This window comes from Tachyglossus aculeatus, chromosome 4 (genome assembly GCF_015852505.1).
Source record: "Tachyglossus aculeatus isolate mTacAcu1 chromosome 4, mTacAcu1.pri, whole genome shotgun sequence".
NCBI lineage: Eukaryota > Metazoa > Chordata > Mammalia > Monotremata > Tachyglossidae > Tachyglossus > Tachyglossus aculeatus.
In genome coordinates this window covers 116,442,524-116,462,701 of record NC_052069.1, presented here as the reverse complement: position 1 = coordinate 116,462,701, position 20,178 = coordinate 116,442,524, and the positions used below count along the sequence as shown (strand labels likewise).

General features: G+C 51.0%; 1 protein-coding gene across 2 annotated transcripts; it reads left to right on the top strand.

Annotated features, from left to right (window-relative positions):
- The first annotated feature begins 2,701 nt into the window (after positions 1-2,701).
- On the top strand, positions 2,702-14,791 carry LOC119926516 (phytanoyl-CoA dioxygenase domain-containing protein 1-like). 2 transcript variants are annotated; one of them, XM_038744531.1, is made up of 11 exons: positions 2,702-2,789; positions 6,396-6,533; positions 11,338-11,413; positions 12,173-12,220; positions 12,741-12,796; positions 13,087-13,149; positions 13,243-13,264; positions 13,609-13,737; positions 13,872-13,988; positions 14,166-14,292; positions 14,463-14,791. In XM_038744531.1, exons 1-11 carry the CDS (start codon positions 2,757-2,759, stop codon positions 14,506-14,508), a joined length of 855 nt encoding a protein of 284 aa, XP_038600459.1. In that variant the 5' UTR covers positions 2,702-2,756; the 3' UTR covers positions 14,509-14,791. The 2 variants fall into 2 exon arrangements, with proteins under 2 accessions (XP_038600459.1, XP_038600458.1); XM_038744530.1 differs by having other exon boundaries at positions 13,845-13,988.
- Positions 14,792-20,178: the final 5,387 nt, after the last annotated feature.

The window sequence follows — 20,178 nt, the reverse complement described above, 5'->3', positions numbered from 1 at the left end:
CAAGTTGGTAACATATAGAGACATTCCCTACCCAGCAGTGGGCTCACAGTCTAAAAAGGAATGAGTCAGAGTCAGAGGAATGAGTTTAAATTCCAGCTCTTCCACTCTTCTGCTGTGTGAACTTTTGCAAATCACTTCACTTTTCTGTGCCTGTTAGCTCATCTGTGAAATGGAAACTAAGACTGTGAGTCTTATGTAGGACAGGGACACTGTCATTCATTCAATCATATTTATTGAGCACTTACTGTGTGCAGAGCACTGTACTAAGCGCTTGGGAAGTACAAATCGGTAACATATAGAGACAGTCCTTACCCAACAATGGGCTCACAGTCTAGAAGTGGGGGGGGGAGGGGGAGACAGACAACAAAACAAAACAAGTAAACAGGTGTCAATACCATCGGAATAAATAGAATTATAGCTATATACACATCATTAATAAAAGAGTAACAAATATGTACAAATATATACAAGTGCTGTGGGGAGGGGAAGGGGGTAGGGCAGGGGGGTGATGGGGAGAGGAGGAGGAGGAGAGGACAAAGGGGGGGCTCAGTCTGGGAAGGCCTCCTGGAGGAGGTGAGCTCTCAGTAGGGCTTTGAAGGGAGGAAGAGAGCTAGCTTGGCGGATGTGGGGAGGGAGGGTATTCCAGGCCAGGGTAAGGACGTTCCCCCTTTTAGACTGTGAGCCCACTGCTGGGTAGGGACTGTCTCTATATGTTGCCAACTTGTACTTCCCAAGCTCTTAGTACAGTGCTCTGCACACAGTAAGCGCTCAATAAATACGATTGATGATGATGATGATGATGATGATGATGATGATGACGTGGGCTTGGGGTTGACATTGGGACAGGCAAGAACGAGGCCCAGTGAGAAGGTGAGCGGCGGCAGAGGTGGGGAGGGCGCAAGTTGGGCTGGAGAAGGAGAGAAGGGAGGTGAGGTAGGAGCGGATGAGGCGATGGAGAGCTTTGAAGCCGAGAATGACGAGTTTTTGCTTGATGTGCTTACTACAGTGCTTGGCAGTGAAGCAGGGAAGTAGAGCAACTCTTTCACCATGCCTGAAGTTCTATAAACGCTACTCATGGCCCACAGGGATGTACCAGGGCCCACATATGTGCCCAACCTGGTTCTGTTTATGTAGCATCATAACTGGCCGAGCCTCAGTTTCTTCATTTGGGGGCCAACTCGAAATCAAGGCCTTGCCTTGTCACGAAGCATGAAGCAGGGAGACTGTGGGGTTGTCCATTTTTTGTTTTGTTTTGTTTTTATGGTATTTATCAAGGGTTTACTATGTGCCAGGCACTGTTCTAAGCGCTGGGACAGGGACAGGGTAATGTACAAGGTACCTGGGGCTCATAGTCTTAATCTGCATTTTTCAGATGAAGGAACTGAGGCACAGAGGAGTTAATTGACTTGCCCAAAGTCACACAGCAGATGAGTGGCGGAATGGAGACTAGGCCCCAGGTGCTCCTGACACCCAGGCCCGTGACCTATCCAATAGGCCATGCTGCTTCCCTCGGCCACTTGCGGGGAGGCTTTGGAGTTGTCCAGTGGTGGTGGGGAAGCAAAGGGATTGTCTCGTGTTGTTGGGGGAGGCGTGGGGTTGTCCGTGTTGGGGAGAGCTGTGGAATTGTCTGGTGCCAGGGGAGACTGAAGAGTTTTCTATTGACAGGAGGAGAGTGTAAAGTTGTCCTGAGGAGGAGACCAAGGGGGGCTGCTAGTAGGGGGTAGGCTGGGAGCACAGTTTTCAGGGTGTAAAGAGAGAAGTGCAGTGACAGAGAGCATAGGAAGGAACTGTCAGGGGCCTGAGCAGCCCGCACACTGACGGGAATAGTGGAGGCCTTGGCCTGTCACCTGGGAAGCCCCTGTGGAGGCTTGGAGGCTGCCAACATGCTTGTGATCTTCCATGACCAAGAGGAAGGAGTCAGGGTCCTGGGGGTCCTGGGCTTGCGGCCCGAGTCCCGTGAAGTGGGGGTGAGGGGCCGGCTTGCGGAAACTTGGCGTCTGGAGCTGTTTAATCATTCATTCATTCATTCAATAGTATTTATATTTTTTAGTATTTTACTATCCTAGGCATAGTAAGCGCTCAATAAATACGATTGATGATGATGATGATTTATTGAGCACTTACCGTGTGCAGAGCACTGTACCAGGCGCTTGGGAAGTCCAAGTCGTTAACAGAGACGGTCCCTACCCAACAATGGGCTTCCAGTCTATAAGGGGGAGAAGATGACAAAAGCAAAACTGGTAGACAAAACTTGTCTACAAAACTACCTGCTTTGTACAAACTACTTGTCTGTACAAAACTACTTCTGTGCAAACGACTTGTTTGTACAAAACTACTTGTTTTGTACAAACCACTAGTTTGTACAAAACGACTTGTTTTGTACAAACGACTTGTTTTGTACAAACTACTTGTTTGTAGAAACTGCCTACAAAATTTTTGTAGACCAAACAAAACTTGCAATCCCGCGGAGGAGGTGGCTAATCCGCCCCGATCTCGTTGGGCAGCGGGGCCCCTCTTCAAGGTAGGTTTCGGGGGGGGAATTAAAGAGGGTGGGGGGTCACCTGTCACTTGTCATCTGTCGCCCCCGGGCCTCCTCTGCTCCTGTCCTTGCCCGGGAAGGGGAGGGTCCAGTGGAGTCCGAGGGGAGGAGCGGACTAGGGAAGGGGGTGGCTACTTCCTGGTCGGCTGGCTGTTCCAGGGATTTGGGGACGGGATCCCCGAATCCCAATCCCCCCCGACCTGCGTTGGCCAAGGCCATGGCGGGCCTGAACCCGGAGCAGGTCCGCAAGGTGAGGCAGGGCGGCCGGGGGCTTCTTCCACCGACTCCCCCGGGAGTCAAGGAGCTCCGGGACGGAGGGGAAAAAGGCGCAATCAATCAATCAATCGTATTTATTGAGCGCTTACTGTGTGCAGAGCACTGTACTAGGCGCTTGTGAAGTACAAGAACCCAGCGGGGCCTGGGTTCTAATCCCGCCCCCGCCGTCACCATGTCGGCCCCGGGACCTTCACTTTTCCGGGCCTCAGTGCCCTCCTCTGTAATAATAATTTATTCCATCGTATTTAGTGAGCGCTGACTGAGTGCAGAGCACTGGACTAAGCGCTTGGGAAGTCCAAGTCGGAAACAAATAGAGAGTGTCCCTCCCCAACAACGGGCTCCCAGTCTAGAAGGGGGAGACAGACAGCAGAACAAAATATGGAGACAGGTGTCAAAGTCCTCAGAACAAATAGAATTCATTCATTCTGTCGTATTTATTGAGCGCTGACTGTGTGCAGAGCACTGGACTAAGCGCTTGGGAAGTACAAGTTGGCAACATATAGAGACGGTCCCTACCCAACAGTGGGCTCACAGTCTAGAAGGGGGAGACAGACAACAAAACCAAACATATTAACAAAATAAAATAAATAGAATAGATATGTACAAGTAAAATAAATAGAGTAATAAATCTGTACAAACATATATACATATATACAGCTGCTGTGGGGAAGGGAAGGAGGTAAGGCGGGGGGGGGGGGGATGAAGAGGGGGAGGAGGGTCCCTCCCAACAACGGGCTCCCAGTCTAGAAGGGGGAGACAAGACAGCAAAACAAAACATGGAGACAGGTGTCAAAGTCGTCAGAACAAATAAAATTCACTCATTCAGTCGTATTTATTGAGCGCTGACTGTGTGCAGAGCACTGGACTAAGCGCTTGGGAAGTACAAGTTGGCAACATATAGAGACGATCCCTACCCAACAGTAGGCTCACAGTCTAGAAGTGGGAGACAGACAACAAAACCAGACATATTAACAAAATAAAATAAATAGAATAGATATGTACAAGTAAAATAGAGTAATAAATCTGTACAAACATATATACATATATACAGGTGCTGTGGGGAAGAGAAGGAGGTAAGGCGGGGGGGATGGAGAGGGGGTGGAGGGTCCCTCCCAACAACGGGCTCCCAGTCTAGAAGGGGGAGACAGACAGCCAAACAAAGCATGGAGACAGGTGTCAAAGTCGTCAGAACAAATAGAATTCATTCATTCAGTCGTATTTATGGGGTGCTGACTGTGTGCAGAGCACTGGACTAAGCGCTTGGGAAGTCCAAGTCGGCAACAGAGACGGACCCTCCCCAACAACGGGCTCCCAATATAGAAGGGGGAGACAGACCTCAAAACAAAGCATGAAGACAGGTGTCAAAGTCGTCAGAACAAATAGAATTCATTCATTCAGTCGTATTTATGGGGTGCTGACTGTGTGCAGAGCACTGGACTAAGCGCTTGGGAAGTCCAAGTCGGCAACAGATAGAGACGGGCCCTCCCCAACAACGGGCTCCCAGTCTAGAAGGGAGAGACGGCAAAAAAACCCATGAAGACAGGTGTCAAAATCGTAAGAACAAATAGAATTCATTCATTTAATCGTATTTATGGAGCACTGACTGTGTGCAGAGCACTGGACTAAGCGCTTGGGAAGTCCAAGTCGGCAACAGAGACGGTCCCTACCCAACAACGGGCTCACAGTCTAGAAGGGGGAGACAGACAACAGAACAAAGCATGGAGACAGGTGTCAAAATCGTCAGAACAAATAATAATAATAATAATGGCATTTATTAAGCGCTTACTATGTGCAAAGCAGTGTTCTAAGTGCTGGATAGAATTCATTCATTCAATCACATTTATTGAGAGCTGACTGTGCAGAGCACTGCACTAAGCACTTGGGAAGCACAATAATAATAATAATAATAGCATTTATTAAGTGCTTACTATGTGAAAGCACTGTTCTAAGCACTGGATAGAATCCATTCAATCGTATTTATTGAGCGCTGTATTAAGCGCTTGGTAAGTACAATAATAATAATAATAATGGCATTTATTAAGCGCTTACTATGTGCAAAGCACTGTTCTAAGCGCTGGGGAGGTTACAAGGTGATCAGGTTGTTCCACATGGGGCTCACAGTCTTAATCCCCATTTTACAGATGAGGTAACTGAGGCCCAAGTTAAGTGACTTGCCCAAAGCCACACAGCTGACAATTGGTGGAGCTGGGATTTGAACCCATGACCTCTGACTCCAAAGCCCGGGCTCTTTCCACTGAGCCACGCTGCTTCTCTGCTTCTCACAGTCTAGAATAATGATGGTATTTGTTAAGCGCTTACTATGTGCCAAACACTGTTCTAAGCGCTGGGGTAAGTACAAAGTCGACACCTGTCTACTTGTCTTGTTTTGTTGTCTGTCTCCCCCTTTTAGACTGGGAGCCCGTTGTTGGGTAGGGACCGTCTCTATCTGTTGCCGATTTGTTCTTCCCCAGTGCTTAGTACAGTGCTGTGCACACGGTAAGTGCTCAATAAATATGATTGAACGAATACAAAGTAATCCGGTTGACCCACGTGGGGCTCACAGTCTCAATCCCCATTTTGCAAGTGAGGGAACTGAAGCACAGAGAAGTGAAGTGAATTGCCCAAGGTCACATGGCAGACAAATTTGTTGTTGGGTCGGGTCCGCCTCTATATGTTGCCGATTTTGTACTTCCCAAGCACTTAGTACAGTGCTCTGCACACGATGAGCGCTCAATAAATACGAATGAATGAATGAAATGGCAGAGCCGGAATTAGAACCCATGCCCTCTGAATCCCAAGCCCGTGCTCTTGACACTAAGCCACGCTGTAAAATGGGGATGGAGGCTGTGAGCCCCATATGGGACTGGCACTACGTCCAACCTGATTTGTTTGTATCCACCCCAGTGCTTAGTACGGTGCTTCCCAAGCGCTTAGTACAGTGCTCTGCACACAGTAAGCGCTCAAAAAATACGATTGATTGATTGATTGGCACCTAGTAAGCACTTAAATACCAGAGAAGCAGCATGGCTAAGTGGAAAGGGAGTCAGAGGTCGTGGGTTCTAATCCCGGCTCTCCCACTTGTCAGCTGTGTGACTTTGGTCAAAGCACTTAACTTCTCTGTGCCTCAGTTACCACATCTGTAAAATGGGGATTAGGACTGTGAACCCCACGTGGGACAATCGGATATCCCGATACTTAGAGCAGTACTCGGCAGTGTGCAGAGCACTGTACTAAGCGCTTGGGAAGTGCAAGTCGGCAACATAGTCATTCACTCATTCAATCGTATTTATTGAGCGCTTATTGTGTGCAGAGCACTGTACCAAGCGCTTGGGAAGTGCAAGTCGGCAACCTATAGAGATGGTCCCTACCCAACACAGTCTAGTCACAGTCTAGAACGGCTCACAGAATAAGGATTTAGCAAATACTATTATTAGTATTATTATTACTAAGGGCCAGAAAGGGGCTGCGACTGTCGGAGGGGGCGAGGTGCTGTGGGCGGCGGGTGAGGGGCTCCGGACACGGCCTCCCTTTGGGGCGAGGGTGTCAGGGCACGGGCTAACGCCTCGGCCTCCTCTCCCAGTTCCAGGAAGATGGCTTCCTCGTCCTGGAGGGGGTCTTTTCTCCAGAGGAGTGTGACGGGCTCCAGGCAAGGATTGCGGAGATCGTGGCAGCAATGGATATCCCGCCTCACTGCCGGACAGAATTCTTCTCGGAGAAGGTAGCGGGACGGCCCTGGGCCGTGACACTCGGCCACCCAAGCTCGGGGGCTGGGGGTGTCTCCGGCCTCCTCCTCTCTCCGAGGATCCCAAAGCACTCCGCTTCTTTCGGTCTAACTGGACTCTTCTCCCCATTTTGCAGACGGGAAAGACTGAGGCGCATTTAGGGAGGCTCTGTGGCCCACGATGGACCGGACTGCCCCTGAGTGGGGTCTGAGGAAAGGTCCTAACAGATCTGGGGCTGCGTTTGGTGGAGATGGGTCCCCAGAGTTTGGGGAGAAGGGAGGGCAGAATAGACATTTTGAGAGAATGAGGTAACTGCGGTCTGGGGAGACGCTCAGACTCTGCCCGGCTCCGTGAGATAATAATAGCAATAATAATAATTAGGGTGTTTGTTAAGCACTTACTATGTGCCAAGCACTCTTCTAAGCGCTGGGGTAGATACAGGGTAATCAGTTTGTCCCATGTGGGGCTCACGCTTTTAAACCCCATTTTACAGATGAGGTAACTGATGAGGTCACACAGCAGACAAGTGGTGGAGGCGGAATTAGTAGCCACATCCTCTGACTCCCAAGCCCTTGCTCTTTCCACTGAGCCACACTGCTTCTGGATGGATCCGGCCTGCCTTTTTGGCCAGGTGCCGCGCTTCCCACCTGCTCCTGCCCTCTCCTTCCTCAGACTCCGGGGTTCTTCCTGCTAACTCCATAGACTATACACCCCCTTCTAGACTGTAAGCTCTCTAAGGACAGGGAACGTGCCCAACTAATCCTGTTGTACTTTTCCAAGCACTTAGTACGGTGCTCTGCACATAGTAAGCTTTCAGTAAATACCATTGATTTTTGTGGTGGAAACCCTTTTACCCAGAGTCCCAGCAGATGTGTCCTTCTTCAGAGCTGCTACTCATTCATTCATTCATTCAATTGTATTTATTGAGCGCTTACTGTGTGCAGAGAACTGTACTAAGCGCTTGGGAAGTACAAGTTGGCAACATATAGAGACAGTCCCTACCCAGCAGTGGACTCACAGTCTATTGGCTGTGGTGATTTGGCACCGTTCTGCCTGGGGACGGCAAGGTTACAAGGTCCGAAATGTCATCAACTGGTAGCCGAGAGGTGGAATATATGCAGAGATTACAGCCTGTGGGGAGGAAGGTAGGGTGCAAGAGTTAATTTGAGAACAAGTAGTATTTATTGAGCACCTGCTAGGTGCAGCGCACTGCAGTAAGCGTTCTGGAAGTGCAAAACAAAGTCACGGATATCGTGCCCACAAGGAGCTTACAAGAGAACCAGATAGAACAAGATTTACAAATAGGGTCATCAAGAGAAATCACTGAACATACAGTTGAATAAATGAATATATGGAAGTGCTGAGGATGGGACTAATTAAGTTTATAAGTGCTAGAGATGACTGATGTTTATATGATAGACTACTGGGAATTAATCAATCAATCAATCAGTTGTATTTATTGAGCACTTACTGTGTGCAGAGCACTGTACTAAGCGCTTGGGAAGTACAAGTCGGCAACATATAGAGACGGTCCCTACCCAACGGTGGGCTCACAGTCTCGAAGGGGGAGACAGACAACAAAACCAAACATACTAACAAAATAAAATAAATAGAATAGATATGTACAAGTAAGATAAATAAATAGAGTAATAAGTATGTACAGACGTATATACATATACACAGGTGCTGTGGGGAAGGGAAGGAGGTAAGATGGGGGGATGGGGAGGGGGGCGAAGGGGAGAGGAAGGAAGGGGCTGAGTGTGGGAAGTCCTCCTGGAGGAGGTGAGCTCTCAGTAGGGCCTTGAAGGAAGGATGAGAGCTAGCTTGGCGGATGGGCAGAGGGAGGGCATTCTGGGCCCAGGGGAGGACGTGGGCCAGGGGTCGATGGCGGGACAGGTGATCAATCAATCGTATTTATTGAGCGCTTACTGTGTGCAGAGCACTGTACTAAGCGCTTGGGAAGTACAAGTTGGCAACATATAGAGACGGTCCCTACCCAACTCACGGTCTAAAAGGGGGAGACAGAGAACAAAACCGAACATACTAACAAAATAGCATAAATAGAATAGATATGTACAAGTAAGATAAATAAATAGAGTAATAAATATGTACAAACATATATACATATATACAGGTGCTGTGGGGAAGGGAAGGAGGTAAGATGGAGGGATGGAGAGCGGGACGAGGGGAAGAGGAAGGAAGGGGCTGAGTGTGGGAAGGCCTCCTGGAGGAGGCGAGCTCTCAGTAGGGCCTTGAAGGGAGGAAGAGAGCTAGCTTGGTGGATGGGCGGAGGGAGGGCATTCCAGGCCGAGATGGGAGTTTAGGATGGCTTTGAATCGAGCATCCTCATCAATGGTATTTATTGAGCACTTGCTGTGTGCAGAGCACTGTACTAAGCATTTGGGAGAGTACAAGTGAATGTGGGCTGTCTGATGTGGGGAGGGAATTCCAAGCCGGGGGAACAGTGTGAGCAAGGGGATGGAGCTGGGAGAGCCGGGAATGAGGTTCAGCTAGAAGGTCTGATGGAAGGTGGGGGGGGGAGGAGGAGAGCAGATAAGATAGTGGGGCGAGTTGATGCAGAGGTCTGATGCCGATTTTGAGGAGATTTTGACTGATGTCGAGAGGCATAGGAAGCCCCTGGAGGAGAGGAGAGATGTGGGCAAGTGTCTGGATAAGAGCTGTCCCAGCTCAGCCTGGAGTGGACTGGACTGCCATTTCAGCTACTGCCAAGAAGATGGTTCATGTCCGGCCTCCCTGCCCTGATGCAGGCGTTATCCTCTTAAGCAGCAAACCAATCAATTCCGTGAGAAGCAGCACAGCCTAGTGGATAGAGCACAGGCTTGGGAGTCAGAAGGACCTGGGTTCTAATCCTGGCTCTGCCACGTGTCTGCTGTGTGACCTTGGGCAAGTCACTTCACTTCTCTGTGCCTCAGTTCCCTCATGTATAAAACGAAGATTTAGACTGTGAGCCCCATAAGGGACAGGGACTGTGTCCAATCTGCCCCAGTGCTTAAGTCATCTCTCGGCACTTAAGGGGGCCCCAGAAAGCAAGCCCTTCTGCTTGGTGGGCGCACTTGTCAGCTGTGTGACTTTGGGCAATCACTTCACTTCTCTGGGCCTCAGTTACCTCCTCTGTAAAATGGAGATGAAGACTGTGAGCCCCGCGGGGGACAACCTGATCACCTTGTAACCCCCCAGCGCTTAGAACAGTGCTTCATTCATTCATTCATTCATTCTGTCATATTTATTGAGCACTTACTGTGTGCCTTAGAACAGTGCCTGGCGCGTAGTAATGCTTAACTAATACCATGAAAAAAATAAATCAATCAATGGGATTTATTGAGCACTTACTATGTGCAGAGCTATCTACTAAGCTCTTGGTAGAGTACAGTAAAACAGAATTTGCGGACACGTTCCCTGCCCATAACGAGCTTAGACTCTAAGCTGGGAGCCAGGCATTAAAATGAATAAAGGAGTGATTTATAATGCATTTATAATGCATGATTTAAAGATATGTACATAAGTTCTGTGGAGGTGGGAGTCGGGTGAATATCAGATGTCCAAAGGTGAGCAGATCCAAGTGCATAGATGATGCAGAAGGGAGAGGGAGCTGGGGAAAGGAAGGTAAATCAGAGAAGGCCTCCTGGAGGAGATGTGACCTTAATAATGCTTTGAAGGTGGAGAGAGTGGTGGTGTGCTATAATAATAATAATAATGATGGTATTTGTTAAGCACTTACTATGTGCAAAGCATCGTTCTAAGCACTGGGGTGGTTACAAGGTGATCAGGTTGTCCCACAGGGGCTCACAGTTTTAATCCCCATTTTCCAGCTGAGGTAACTGAGGCCCAGAGAAGTGAAGTGACTTGCTCACTGTGTGACAGTTGGTGGAGCCGGGATTTGAACCCATGACCTCCGACTCCAAAGCCCGGGCTCTTTCCACTGAGCCACGCTGCTTCTTTATATACAGATGGAGTGGGAGTTCCAGGCTAGGGGGAGGACAAGGGTGAGGGGTCGGAGGCGAAGGTAGATGAGATCAGGACACAGTGAGTAAACTGATGCTAAAGGAGCAAAGTGTGCAGGTGGGGCTGTAGTGGATGAGAGAGGTGAGGTAAGATGGGGTGAGGGATTTGAGTGCTTTAAAACCAATTCATTCAATCGTAGTTATTGAGCGCTTACTGTGTGCAGAGCACTGTACTAAGCACTTGGGAAGTACAAGTTGGCAACCAATGGTAAGGAGTTTCTGTTTGATGTGGAGGTGGTTGGGCAGCCACTGGAGGTTCTTGAGAAGTGGGGAGGTGTGGACTGAACGTTTTTGTTGAATGTTCTGTGTATCAGAGCGAAGTATGGATTGAAGTGGGGAGAGAGAGGAAGCTGGAAGGTCGGCAATGAGGCAGATACACTAGTCAAGGCAGGAAAGGAGAAGTCAAGGGTTCGAATCCCGGCTCCGCCACTTGTCTGCTGTGTGACCTTGGGCAAGCCACTTAACTTCTCTGTGCCTCAGTTACCTCATCTGGAAAATGGGGATGAAGACTGTGAGCCCCACGTGGGACAACCTGATCACCTTGTATCCCCCCAGCGCTTAGAACAGTGCTTTGCACGTAGTAAGCGCTTAACAAATGCCATCATTATAATTATTATTAATATTATAAGTGCTTGGATCAGCATGGTAGCAGTTTGGATGGAGAGGAAAGGGAGGATTTTAGCGATGTTTTGCCAACCCTGGGGAAGCTCTCAAGTCATCTGGGAGGGGTATTTCCAACATTCTGATGTCTTCTGTCCCTACCTTCCCTTCTCCTTAGAGAAATGCGGAATATTTCCTGAACAGTGGTGACAAAATCAGTTTCTTCTTTGAGAAAGACGTACTTGACGAGGAAGGTATGGGATCTGCATTTTGCCGAGAACTGGGGCAAGTGGGAACTGGGCAAATGGTTTCCAGGGGCCAGACCAGGGTGGGTAGAAGGAATTGAGTCCCAGGGAAACATTCAAACAGCCAATCAATGGTACTTATTGAGCACTTACTGTATGCAGAGCATTGTAATAATGATAACTAACTGTGGAACTTCTTAAGTGCTTATTATGTGCCATGCACTGTTCTAAAGTGCCGGTGTAGATACAGGTAATTAGATTGGATACAGTCCCTGTCATTCATTCATTCAATTGTATTTATTGAGCGCTTACGGTGTGCAGAGCACTGTACTAAGCGCTTGGGAAGTACAAGTTTGCAACATATAGAGACGGTCCCTACCCAACAGCGGGCTCACAGTCTAGAAGGGGGAGACAGACAACAAAACAAAACATGTAAACCAAATAAGATAAATAGAATAAATATGTACAAGTAAAATAAATAAATAAATAGAGTAATAAATATGTACAAACATATATACATATAGACAGGTGCTGTGGGGAGGGGAAGGAGGTAAGGCGGGGGGGATGGGGAGGGGGAGATGAAGGAGGGGCTCAGTCTGGGAAGACCCCCAGTACTGAAGGTATTTGTTAGGTGCTTATTATGTGCCAAGCACTGTAGTAAGCTCTGGTGTAGATACTGTACTAAATGCTTGTGAGAGTACCAGGATCTTGTAACGTAGGTGGAATTTTCCACTTTTCTTGGACCTGACAATCCTCCTTGTTTCTTAGGTAACTTGAAGATTCCACGGGAGAAGTCCATCAACAAAATCGGTCATGGTGAGCGGCAGGGGAGGAGGGCGGTATCTGGAGGGGGAGAGCTAAAACCCCTAACTCTCTTCCCCAGCCCCACGCACTGGACCACCCCCTCTTCGGGGTCCCGGCCCCTCTCTGTGGAGCTGCCTGGGGGTGGGTCTCAGTCTCCCTGGAGAAGCAGCCTCTGCCTGCCCCTGGGCGTGAGGGGGCAGTGGGTGTCTTGACTCTGGTTGGATCCATGTCTCCCCAGGTGACTCTGATTCTCTTCATTCCCTCAGGCAGGGCTGCGGTAGGAGGGGAGATGGGGGGCTGCAGGTCCTGCCCCAGGAGGTGGTCTCCCGCCCAGCTGCTCTGCTCCTTGCCCAGCACACTCTCTGCTGGGCGGCCCCGACTCTCCCACTCCACCCTGAGCCGTCACCCACAGCCACTTCAGGAAGGGCCCTGGGAAATGGGGGCTCCTGAGTTCACTTTCCAACCTAGCTGTTGACCACTCCCTGGAGAGCAGTCACCATGATCACTCTGACCCTCACCTTCATTCCCACAGCTCTGCATGCCCATGATCCCATCTTCAAGAAGATCACCCACTCCCCACAAGTCCAGGTGAGCAGAAAGGGCCTGGGTAAGGCTCCTCTCAGCTTCTCTTTCCGCCCAGAGACTGTGAGGCACCCCTGCCCAGGGGAGGGGTTGGGGGGAAGGAGGATGGGGGACACCTCCCTCCAAATCCGGCCCTTCCAGGAGCACGATTCACCCAGCCCATCAGGCTTGGACTGGAACCTAGGGCATGCCCACAGACTCGTACATTGTGGGCAAGGCTTAGGAAAATTCCACCTTGGGGAACCCATAGACAAGCTAGCCTTATTCCCCTCCCTGAGATTTGGGCTGTTCATTAGGAGATAAGCAGGAGCCTGGGGTACGAGGAGCCTGTGGTGGTCCAGAGCATGTACATTTTCAAGGTAAGCTCCCGGCTCCTCACTCTGCTTCTCCTCTCCCTGCTACCACAGGGCCCCTGGTTAGTGACTTCACTCGGTCTCTCTCTTCTCTTTCAGCAACCACACATTGGTGGCGAAGGTGAGGCCTTTTAGGAGCTGGAGGCGGTAGGCCTCATAGCCTGAGAGCCTTCCAGGGCACCGTCTAGGAGAACCAGGGGCCAGATTTTTGGCACCAGCCTGTCTGGGTGACCTAGGAAAGGAGGAGGGGACAGGCCAAGGGCTGGTCGCTCCCCAGGGGATCCCAAACGTTTCTGGGGAAGGAGATGGATGGATGGGGTGGTGAGACAGGTGGGGCTGGGGGAGGCGCTGGCTCAGGGAGAGACAAGGTGGGGCAGGGATTATTTGTGAGATAGGTGCAGGGCACCCAGGTGCCCCCTTGGCGGTTGGGGGCTGACCACTCACCTGGGGACCAACGGGCTGCAGTGCGCGCACACCAGGATTCCACCTTCCTCCACACGGAGCCACTGGGCCGCCTGCTTGGGTTCTGGATTGCGGTGGAGGATGCCACCCCGGAGAACGGCTGCCTCTTTTTCATCCCCGGCTCCCACAAGAGTAAGGATTTCCAAGGTCCACCTCTCTTCCCTTGGGGTCTGGGCTAGCCTGTCTTACAAGGGGCCCAGAAGTCTGACTTCTGGTTCCTGGACCCCACTGCTGGCAAGCCTGCAGACACTCCATGGGCATTGCAGGTGGCATCTCCCGTAGGATGGTGCGGTCTCCTCCAGGTTCTGTGCCCGGCACCAGCTTTGTCGGCTCTCGGCCAGTTTATGATGACAACAGCTTCATCGCTACCCCCGTCCGGAGAGGTACAGAATCGCTTCTAGCTGGCTCGGAAGTCCAGAAAGAATCTGAGCCCCCACTGCAAAAGCATCGCTGTCTCCGGGACTTGGATCTCTCCCCTTTTGGGGCAGCATGGAGGGGGAGGGCTATGGGGAGGGGATAAGGGGCAGAGCAAAAGGTGACTCCCTAGTCTTCTCTGTCAGGGGGCCTTGTCCTAATCCATGGAGAAGTTGTGCACAAGAGTGAGCTGAACAGCTCCTCGCGCTCCCGCCACGCCTTCACTTTTCATCTCATGGAGTCTAAGGACACCATCTGGAGCCAGGACAACTGGTAGGCCCAGGGGCATGAGGCTGGGATTGGCTCCTTTCCCAGGTTTACCCCCTGCCCTCCCACTCCCCTCAGTGTTGATCTGAGTCAGGAGCGGTTCGGTGGCTCCGGCATGAATGGCAGGGCGGAGGCCCCGGGTCCTCCATGTTCTTTTCCCTTTTCCTTCTGCCCAGGCTGCAGCCCACCCCCGAGTTGCCATTCCCAGTGCTCTACGACTAAGGCTCGGCGGCCAGTCACGCTCCTCCTCCACCTGCCCGCCAGGAGAAGAGAGGGAGCCCCAGCCAGGCTGCGGGGCTCTCTGCTCCATCTGCTTTCTCCCCAGAATGCCTCCTCCACCTCCTCCCCTTCCTCTCCTATCCTCGTCCCCTCCCCTCTCCATCCCTTCTCCCCTTTATCTCCTTGCTCCTCCAGAGTTGGGACCAAGCCAGGGCTTGGTCTGGGCCAAGGAAGCCTGAGATTCCCCTACCTCCTTTGTCAATAAAGCATGTCCGCACTCTTTTAACCTGTTTCCTCTGCTGATGAGGACCCCAGGACTCCGCCTTGACATCTCTCCTAAGCGCTCTGGCAGCTGTGACTTCTTCTTTGGAAGCAGGTGCCCGGAACCTCCCAGGCAGGTGCAGTTATTTGAACCGATGCCCTCCTACCCAGCACGTGCAGGGACCCGGGCCTCAGTTTGTATTCTAGCTCCCCCAACACCTTGCCCTTCTTCCCTTCCTTAGCCATGCAGGCTAGGCAATATCGAGGGAAGGGATGGTCTCATCATCATCAATGGTATTTATTGAGTACTACTATGTTCAGACTCTCTATTAAGTGCTTAGTAGTGTCAGTAGACATGGTCCCTTACAGTCTAGAGGACATTAGCATCAGTAGCCATGGTCCCTTACAGTCTAGAGGACATTATTAAGGTTCAGAGGGACATTTTGAAAAGAATGGGAAGACAGTAGCGGGTGCTGAAGAGGAATTAAAGATGATTATTGAAGTGGATGGGAAAAAAACATCAGTGCTGTGAAGAAAGGCCAGAGGAATTATTGATGTTTAGGTGAGAGAAGAGAAGGCTGAGGGTGTGAGCCCTCAAATGGACAAGTGGATGGGGAGGCTGCTGGCCAGATGTTCTCTGGATACTGGAAAGAGCATAAACCTGGGAGTCAGAGGACCTGGGTTCGAATTCCAGCCTGGGAGTCAGAGGACCTGGGTTCGAATTCCAGATCTGCCACTTGTCTGCTGCATTTCTCTGTGTCTCAGTTACCTCATCTGTAAAATGGGGATTAGGACTCTGAGCCCCGTGTGGGACAGGGACTGTATCTAACCTGATTATCTTTGAGAAGCAGTGTGCCTTAGTGGATAGAGCAAGGGTTTGGGAGTTAGAAGGCACTGGATTCTAGTTCCGGCTCCGCCACTTCTCTGCTGTGTGACCTTGCTCAAGTCGCTTCACTTCTCTGGGCCTGTTACCTCATCTGTGAAATGGGGATTAAGACTGTGAGCCCCCATGTGGGACAGGAACTGTGTCCAACCTGATTAAGTTGCATCTATCCCAGCGCTTAGAGCAGTCCTTGGCACATAGTAAGTGCTTAACAAGAACCACAATTATTATTATATTATATTATTATATTAGGAGAAGCAGCGTGGCTCAATGGATAGAGCATGGGCTTTGGAGTCAGAGTTCATGGGTTCAAATCTCAGCTCTGCCAATTGTCAGCTGTGTGACTTCGGGCAAGTCACTTCACTTCTCTGGGCCTCAGTTACCTCATCTGTAAAATGGGGATGAAGACTGTGAGCCCCCCGTGGGACAATCTGATCACCTTGTAACCTCTCCAGTGCTTAGAACAGTGCTCTGCACATAGTAAGTGGTTAATAAATGCCATTATTTTTATTATTATTATTATATTATTATTTTTATTATTATCTTGTATCTACCCCATTGCTAAGTACAGTGTCTGGCAGTGAAGCAGGTTAGTGTAGTAGATCTTTCACTCTGCTTGAGGTTCTATGAAAGCTACTCATGGCCTATAGGGATATGCCAGGGGCAAAAATAAGGTAGATGGAACTTCTGCAGTCTCCACTGAGCCCAGTGTGGCCATCCTGGTTCTACTTATATGGTATCACTGACCCAAGCCTCAGTTCCTCATCTCCAAAGTGGGCTTCCTGCAAATCATGGACTGGCCTTGGCAAAGCCCTTTAGACCCCTGCCCCCAGGAGGCCTGTTTGCAGCTCACTGTAAGTGATTTTCCGGGGATCAGGACTGAGCCTTTAATTAATCTTGAAAAATGAACTTTGAGCTACCGGGATGTTTCCTAATAATGTTCTCCAACGGTTTTTCAAGTCAGAAGCTGCCAGAAGCAGTGGCTTCTCATGCTTCCTGCTCCTCTTGTTGCCATCTCACCCTCCAGCTCCACAGGGTCAGCGGTCACTCCGCTTCCCGCAACCCCGCAGCTCGATCTGATCCCTACAACACTGTCCACATTGAGATGCTAAGGGCCCGGCCCTCCCTGGCCCAAGCTCTGAGCCAAGTCCCCACAGTGTGGACTCTAGGTGGAGGCGACCACCTGTGTGCTCTGGTCCTTGAGGGCTCTTGGGGTTGGTGGTCCCAGGTGACCCAGAGGGCCTGCATGCTGGCATCATTCTCCCTTAGGAGCCACAGGGCCATTGCTTGCCAGGAGTCATGTTCCCCTCTGACCTGAAGACTCCAGAGTGGAAGAGGTGTGGGGCACCCCTCAGTGACCTGGGTGCTTCCTTCATGGAGCTCTCTGATGAGGAGAGAGGCCCTGGGAGACTAAAAGCCATGTACCTCAGTGATGGAGCTAAGGATGGCCCTAGCCAAGCCTTTCTCTTCCCCGGGATTATCTTTCTGGCTGGTAGCTCTCCCAGGTTGTGGGGAATGCCCCTTCTGGCTCTCAGGCTGGCAGCTTTGGGCCTCTCTGGGCTAATGGGCCCAGCAGGGTCCCACTTCCCAGGTCCTGGAGGGAAAGCGGCCCAAGCAGCCGGACCCTCCCCAAACCACGGCATGTAAGAGGCTAAGGGAGCAGACTCCAGTGTCCACAGAGAGGGCCAGAGCCACACTGTTGCCCTGCCCCACTCCCTCTCCTTGAACCTGGGGCCAGCAACCCTAACTTTCATCCCTTTCCTCCCACCTTGGCCATCCCTCAAAACCTCTTCTCCAACCTGAACCACTCTTTCTCCCCTGTGAAATCCATCCAGCCCTGTTTGGCTCGAGAAATTAGAGCAAGAAAATGAAAGGCTCAGCTTCTGTTTCGTGTTAATTCCTAATCCCGTCTTGTTTAATCTTCCAAGGGCTGATTTTACAGAGTAGAACCTGGAAGTGCATTTAGAGGAATTTCACTGATATTGCTGCTCATTGTCTCCCAGAGTTTCCCTGTCAGCAAGATGAATAAAATAGATTCCTAGGTGGATGAGTTGCAGCTCATGTCACGGAAGAGTAACAGGGGCCCATGGACTTCAAGGCTACACTGGAGTTTTTCACCTTACACCCCGATTTACTTCTCCAGATCGACACCGCCCCCCATTTTAATTATCTATTATCAGACAGATAATTAATAGAAGACCTGTGAGAAGTTTAACTGCCACTGGAAACCCAAAATTGAAGCTTCTTCAAGGAATTGGAGTTGCTAATTCATTTGGCATGGCTTAGTAGAAAGAGCATGGGCCTGGGAATCAGGGGCCTTGGGAATCCTGGTTCTGTCAATTTGTTGTTGTGTGACCTTGTGCAAGTCACTTGACTTCTCTGTGCCTCAGTTGCCCCATCTGTAAAATAGGGTCAAGACTGTGAGCCTCAACTGGTATGGGACCTTTGTCCAGCCTGATAAACTTTTATGTATTCCAGCTGTTGGAAAAGTGCTTGACACATAGTAAGTGCTTTAACAAGGACCATTAAAAAAAAGTATTGAACTCTTATTAGGTGCAAAGCGCTGAACCAAGTGCTTGGGAAAGTACACTATAATAGAGCTGGTAGACCTGATCCCTGCCCACGAGGGGCTTCCAGTCTACATTCGGTGTGAAAGCACCGCTTCCTCCACTCTCTGGATCTGTTCCTGGGGAGCTGGTGTCCTTTTTCTTGGTTTCTTTTAACCCGGGTTCTTGAGGAAGAGCAGTGGGTAGTGGTTCAGGCTGAACCCCAGTGTTTTCCTTGACTTAATCCCCCAAAGCATTCACCTCCACCGGCCGGGGCTTCCTACGCCTGTGTCGGCCATGAATCGTCCCGAAGTGGAACCAGGGTGAGGCCCTAAGCCCTCCAAGTTCCTCTGGCTGCCTTTCTCAGCTACAGCACCCTGAGGTTACCCAGGAAAATCACGTGAAAGGCCCCAGAATCATTTCCCTCTACAAGTGGTTTCCTCAACTGTTTCAAAGTGGATGTCGTTGGCAATTTCTAGCAATGCGGTCCCGACTCAGTTCCTGAATTGGCATCAATGCATCTCCAAACCTGCTGTCCGATGTCTCATGGAGGTACTGTGGGGATTTGGAGCCAGGAGGGTGGTCCCAAGGGAGATCGCAGGGTTGTCTGGTTGGGGCGAGACCTCAGGGTTGTCCAATGCAGGGGAGATGTGGGGTTCTTGAGTTGGGGGGGGGTGAGGGATTATGGGGTTGTACGGCATGGTGAGGAGCCTCTGTGTTGTCTGGCTCATTCAATCATTTATTAAGCACTTACTATGTGCAGAACACTATACTGAGCTCTTGGGAGAGTACAATATAACAGTAAACAAACACATTCCCTGCCCACAACCAGCCCACAGTCTAGAGATGAGCTCTGGTGGTGGAAAAACCGTGGTATTGTCTGGTAGTGGGGGCGACCGTGTGGCTGTCCTGTTTGGGGGAGATTGCAAGGTTGTTGGCTGGTGGGGTTGACCGGAGGCGGGGAGGCCGCAGGGTTGTTTGGTGCGGGGGAGACTGTGGGTTGCCTGGTTGTGGGGAGACCATGGGGTTGTCTGGTTGTGGGGACATTGCAGGGTTGTCTGGTGGGAAGAAGACTGCAGGGTTGTTTACTGCAGAGGATCCATGGAGTTGTCCCCTGGTGGGGAAAGGAGGCTTGGGGGTGTCCTGTTGGGTGGAAATCGCAGAGTTGTCTGGAGGGGGGAAGACTGCGGAGTTGTCCAGTGTGGGGCAAACTGCGGGGTTTCCTGGTGTCGGGGAGACTGTGAGGTTTTCCTGGGGGATGGGGGAAGACTGCAGCGGTGTCCAGTTGGGGTCAGGCTGGGATATCAGTTTTCAGAGTGTAAAGAGAGAGGTGCAGGGACAGACAGCATAGGTAGGAACTGTCAGGGGCCTGAGCAGCTCCCACACTAATGGGAATAGTGGAGGCTGCGGCCTGGGCCTGTCACCAGGCACGACTTGGGGGCCCCAATGGAAGGCTTGGAGACTGCCAACATGCTTGTGATCTTCCATGACCAAGAGGAAGGGGTGGGGGTCCTGTGGTTGGGGTGGGGGACTGACTTGGGGAAACCTGGCGTCTCGAGTGGATTAATCCTGAGGAGGAGGAGGTGGCTAATCCGCACCCATTATCACAGAGGGCAGAAATGCGGGCACCTGGACCCATCCTCAAGGTAGGTTTGATGGGGGTGTGAGGAGGTTTAGGGGGTCACTGGTTCTTTGGCATCTGCCAGACTGCTCCCTCCTCTGTTTCCATCCCTGCTCGGGGATGGGAAGAAGTGGAGGAAGTGGTGACTGGGAGATGAAGGCATCAGAGACGGGGCGGTCGAGGAGGGAGTGTCTGGAGAGGAGTGGCTGGGGGAGGGATCGGCCAGGGAGGGACAGGGCCAGATACTTCCTCCTCTGCAGACCAGTCAGCTGCCCTTCTTCCAGGGCCATTGGGGTGAGACCCTGGAGGCCTGATCACGGGTCTGAGCACCCCTTGGTGCCCATTGACACCCCCGCTCTCCC

Coding starts and splice junctions, on each gene's coding strand:
- LOC119926516 (XM_038744530.1), top strand. CDS start 2,757: ATGGCGGGCCTGAACCCGGAGCAGGTCCGCAAG. Junction 6,534..11,337: donor CAGAATTCTTCTCGGAGAAG/GTAGCGGGACGG, acceptor CCTTCTCCTTAG/AGAAATGCGGAATATTTCCT. Junction 12,221..12,740: donor CATCAACAAAATCGGTCATG/GTGAGCGGCAGG, acceptor TCATTCCCACAG/CTCTGCATGCCCATGATCCC.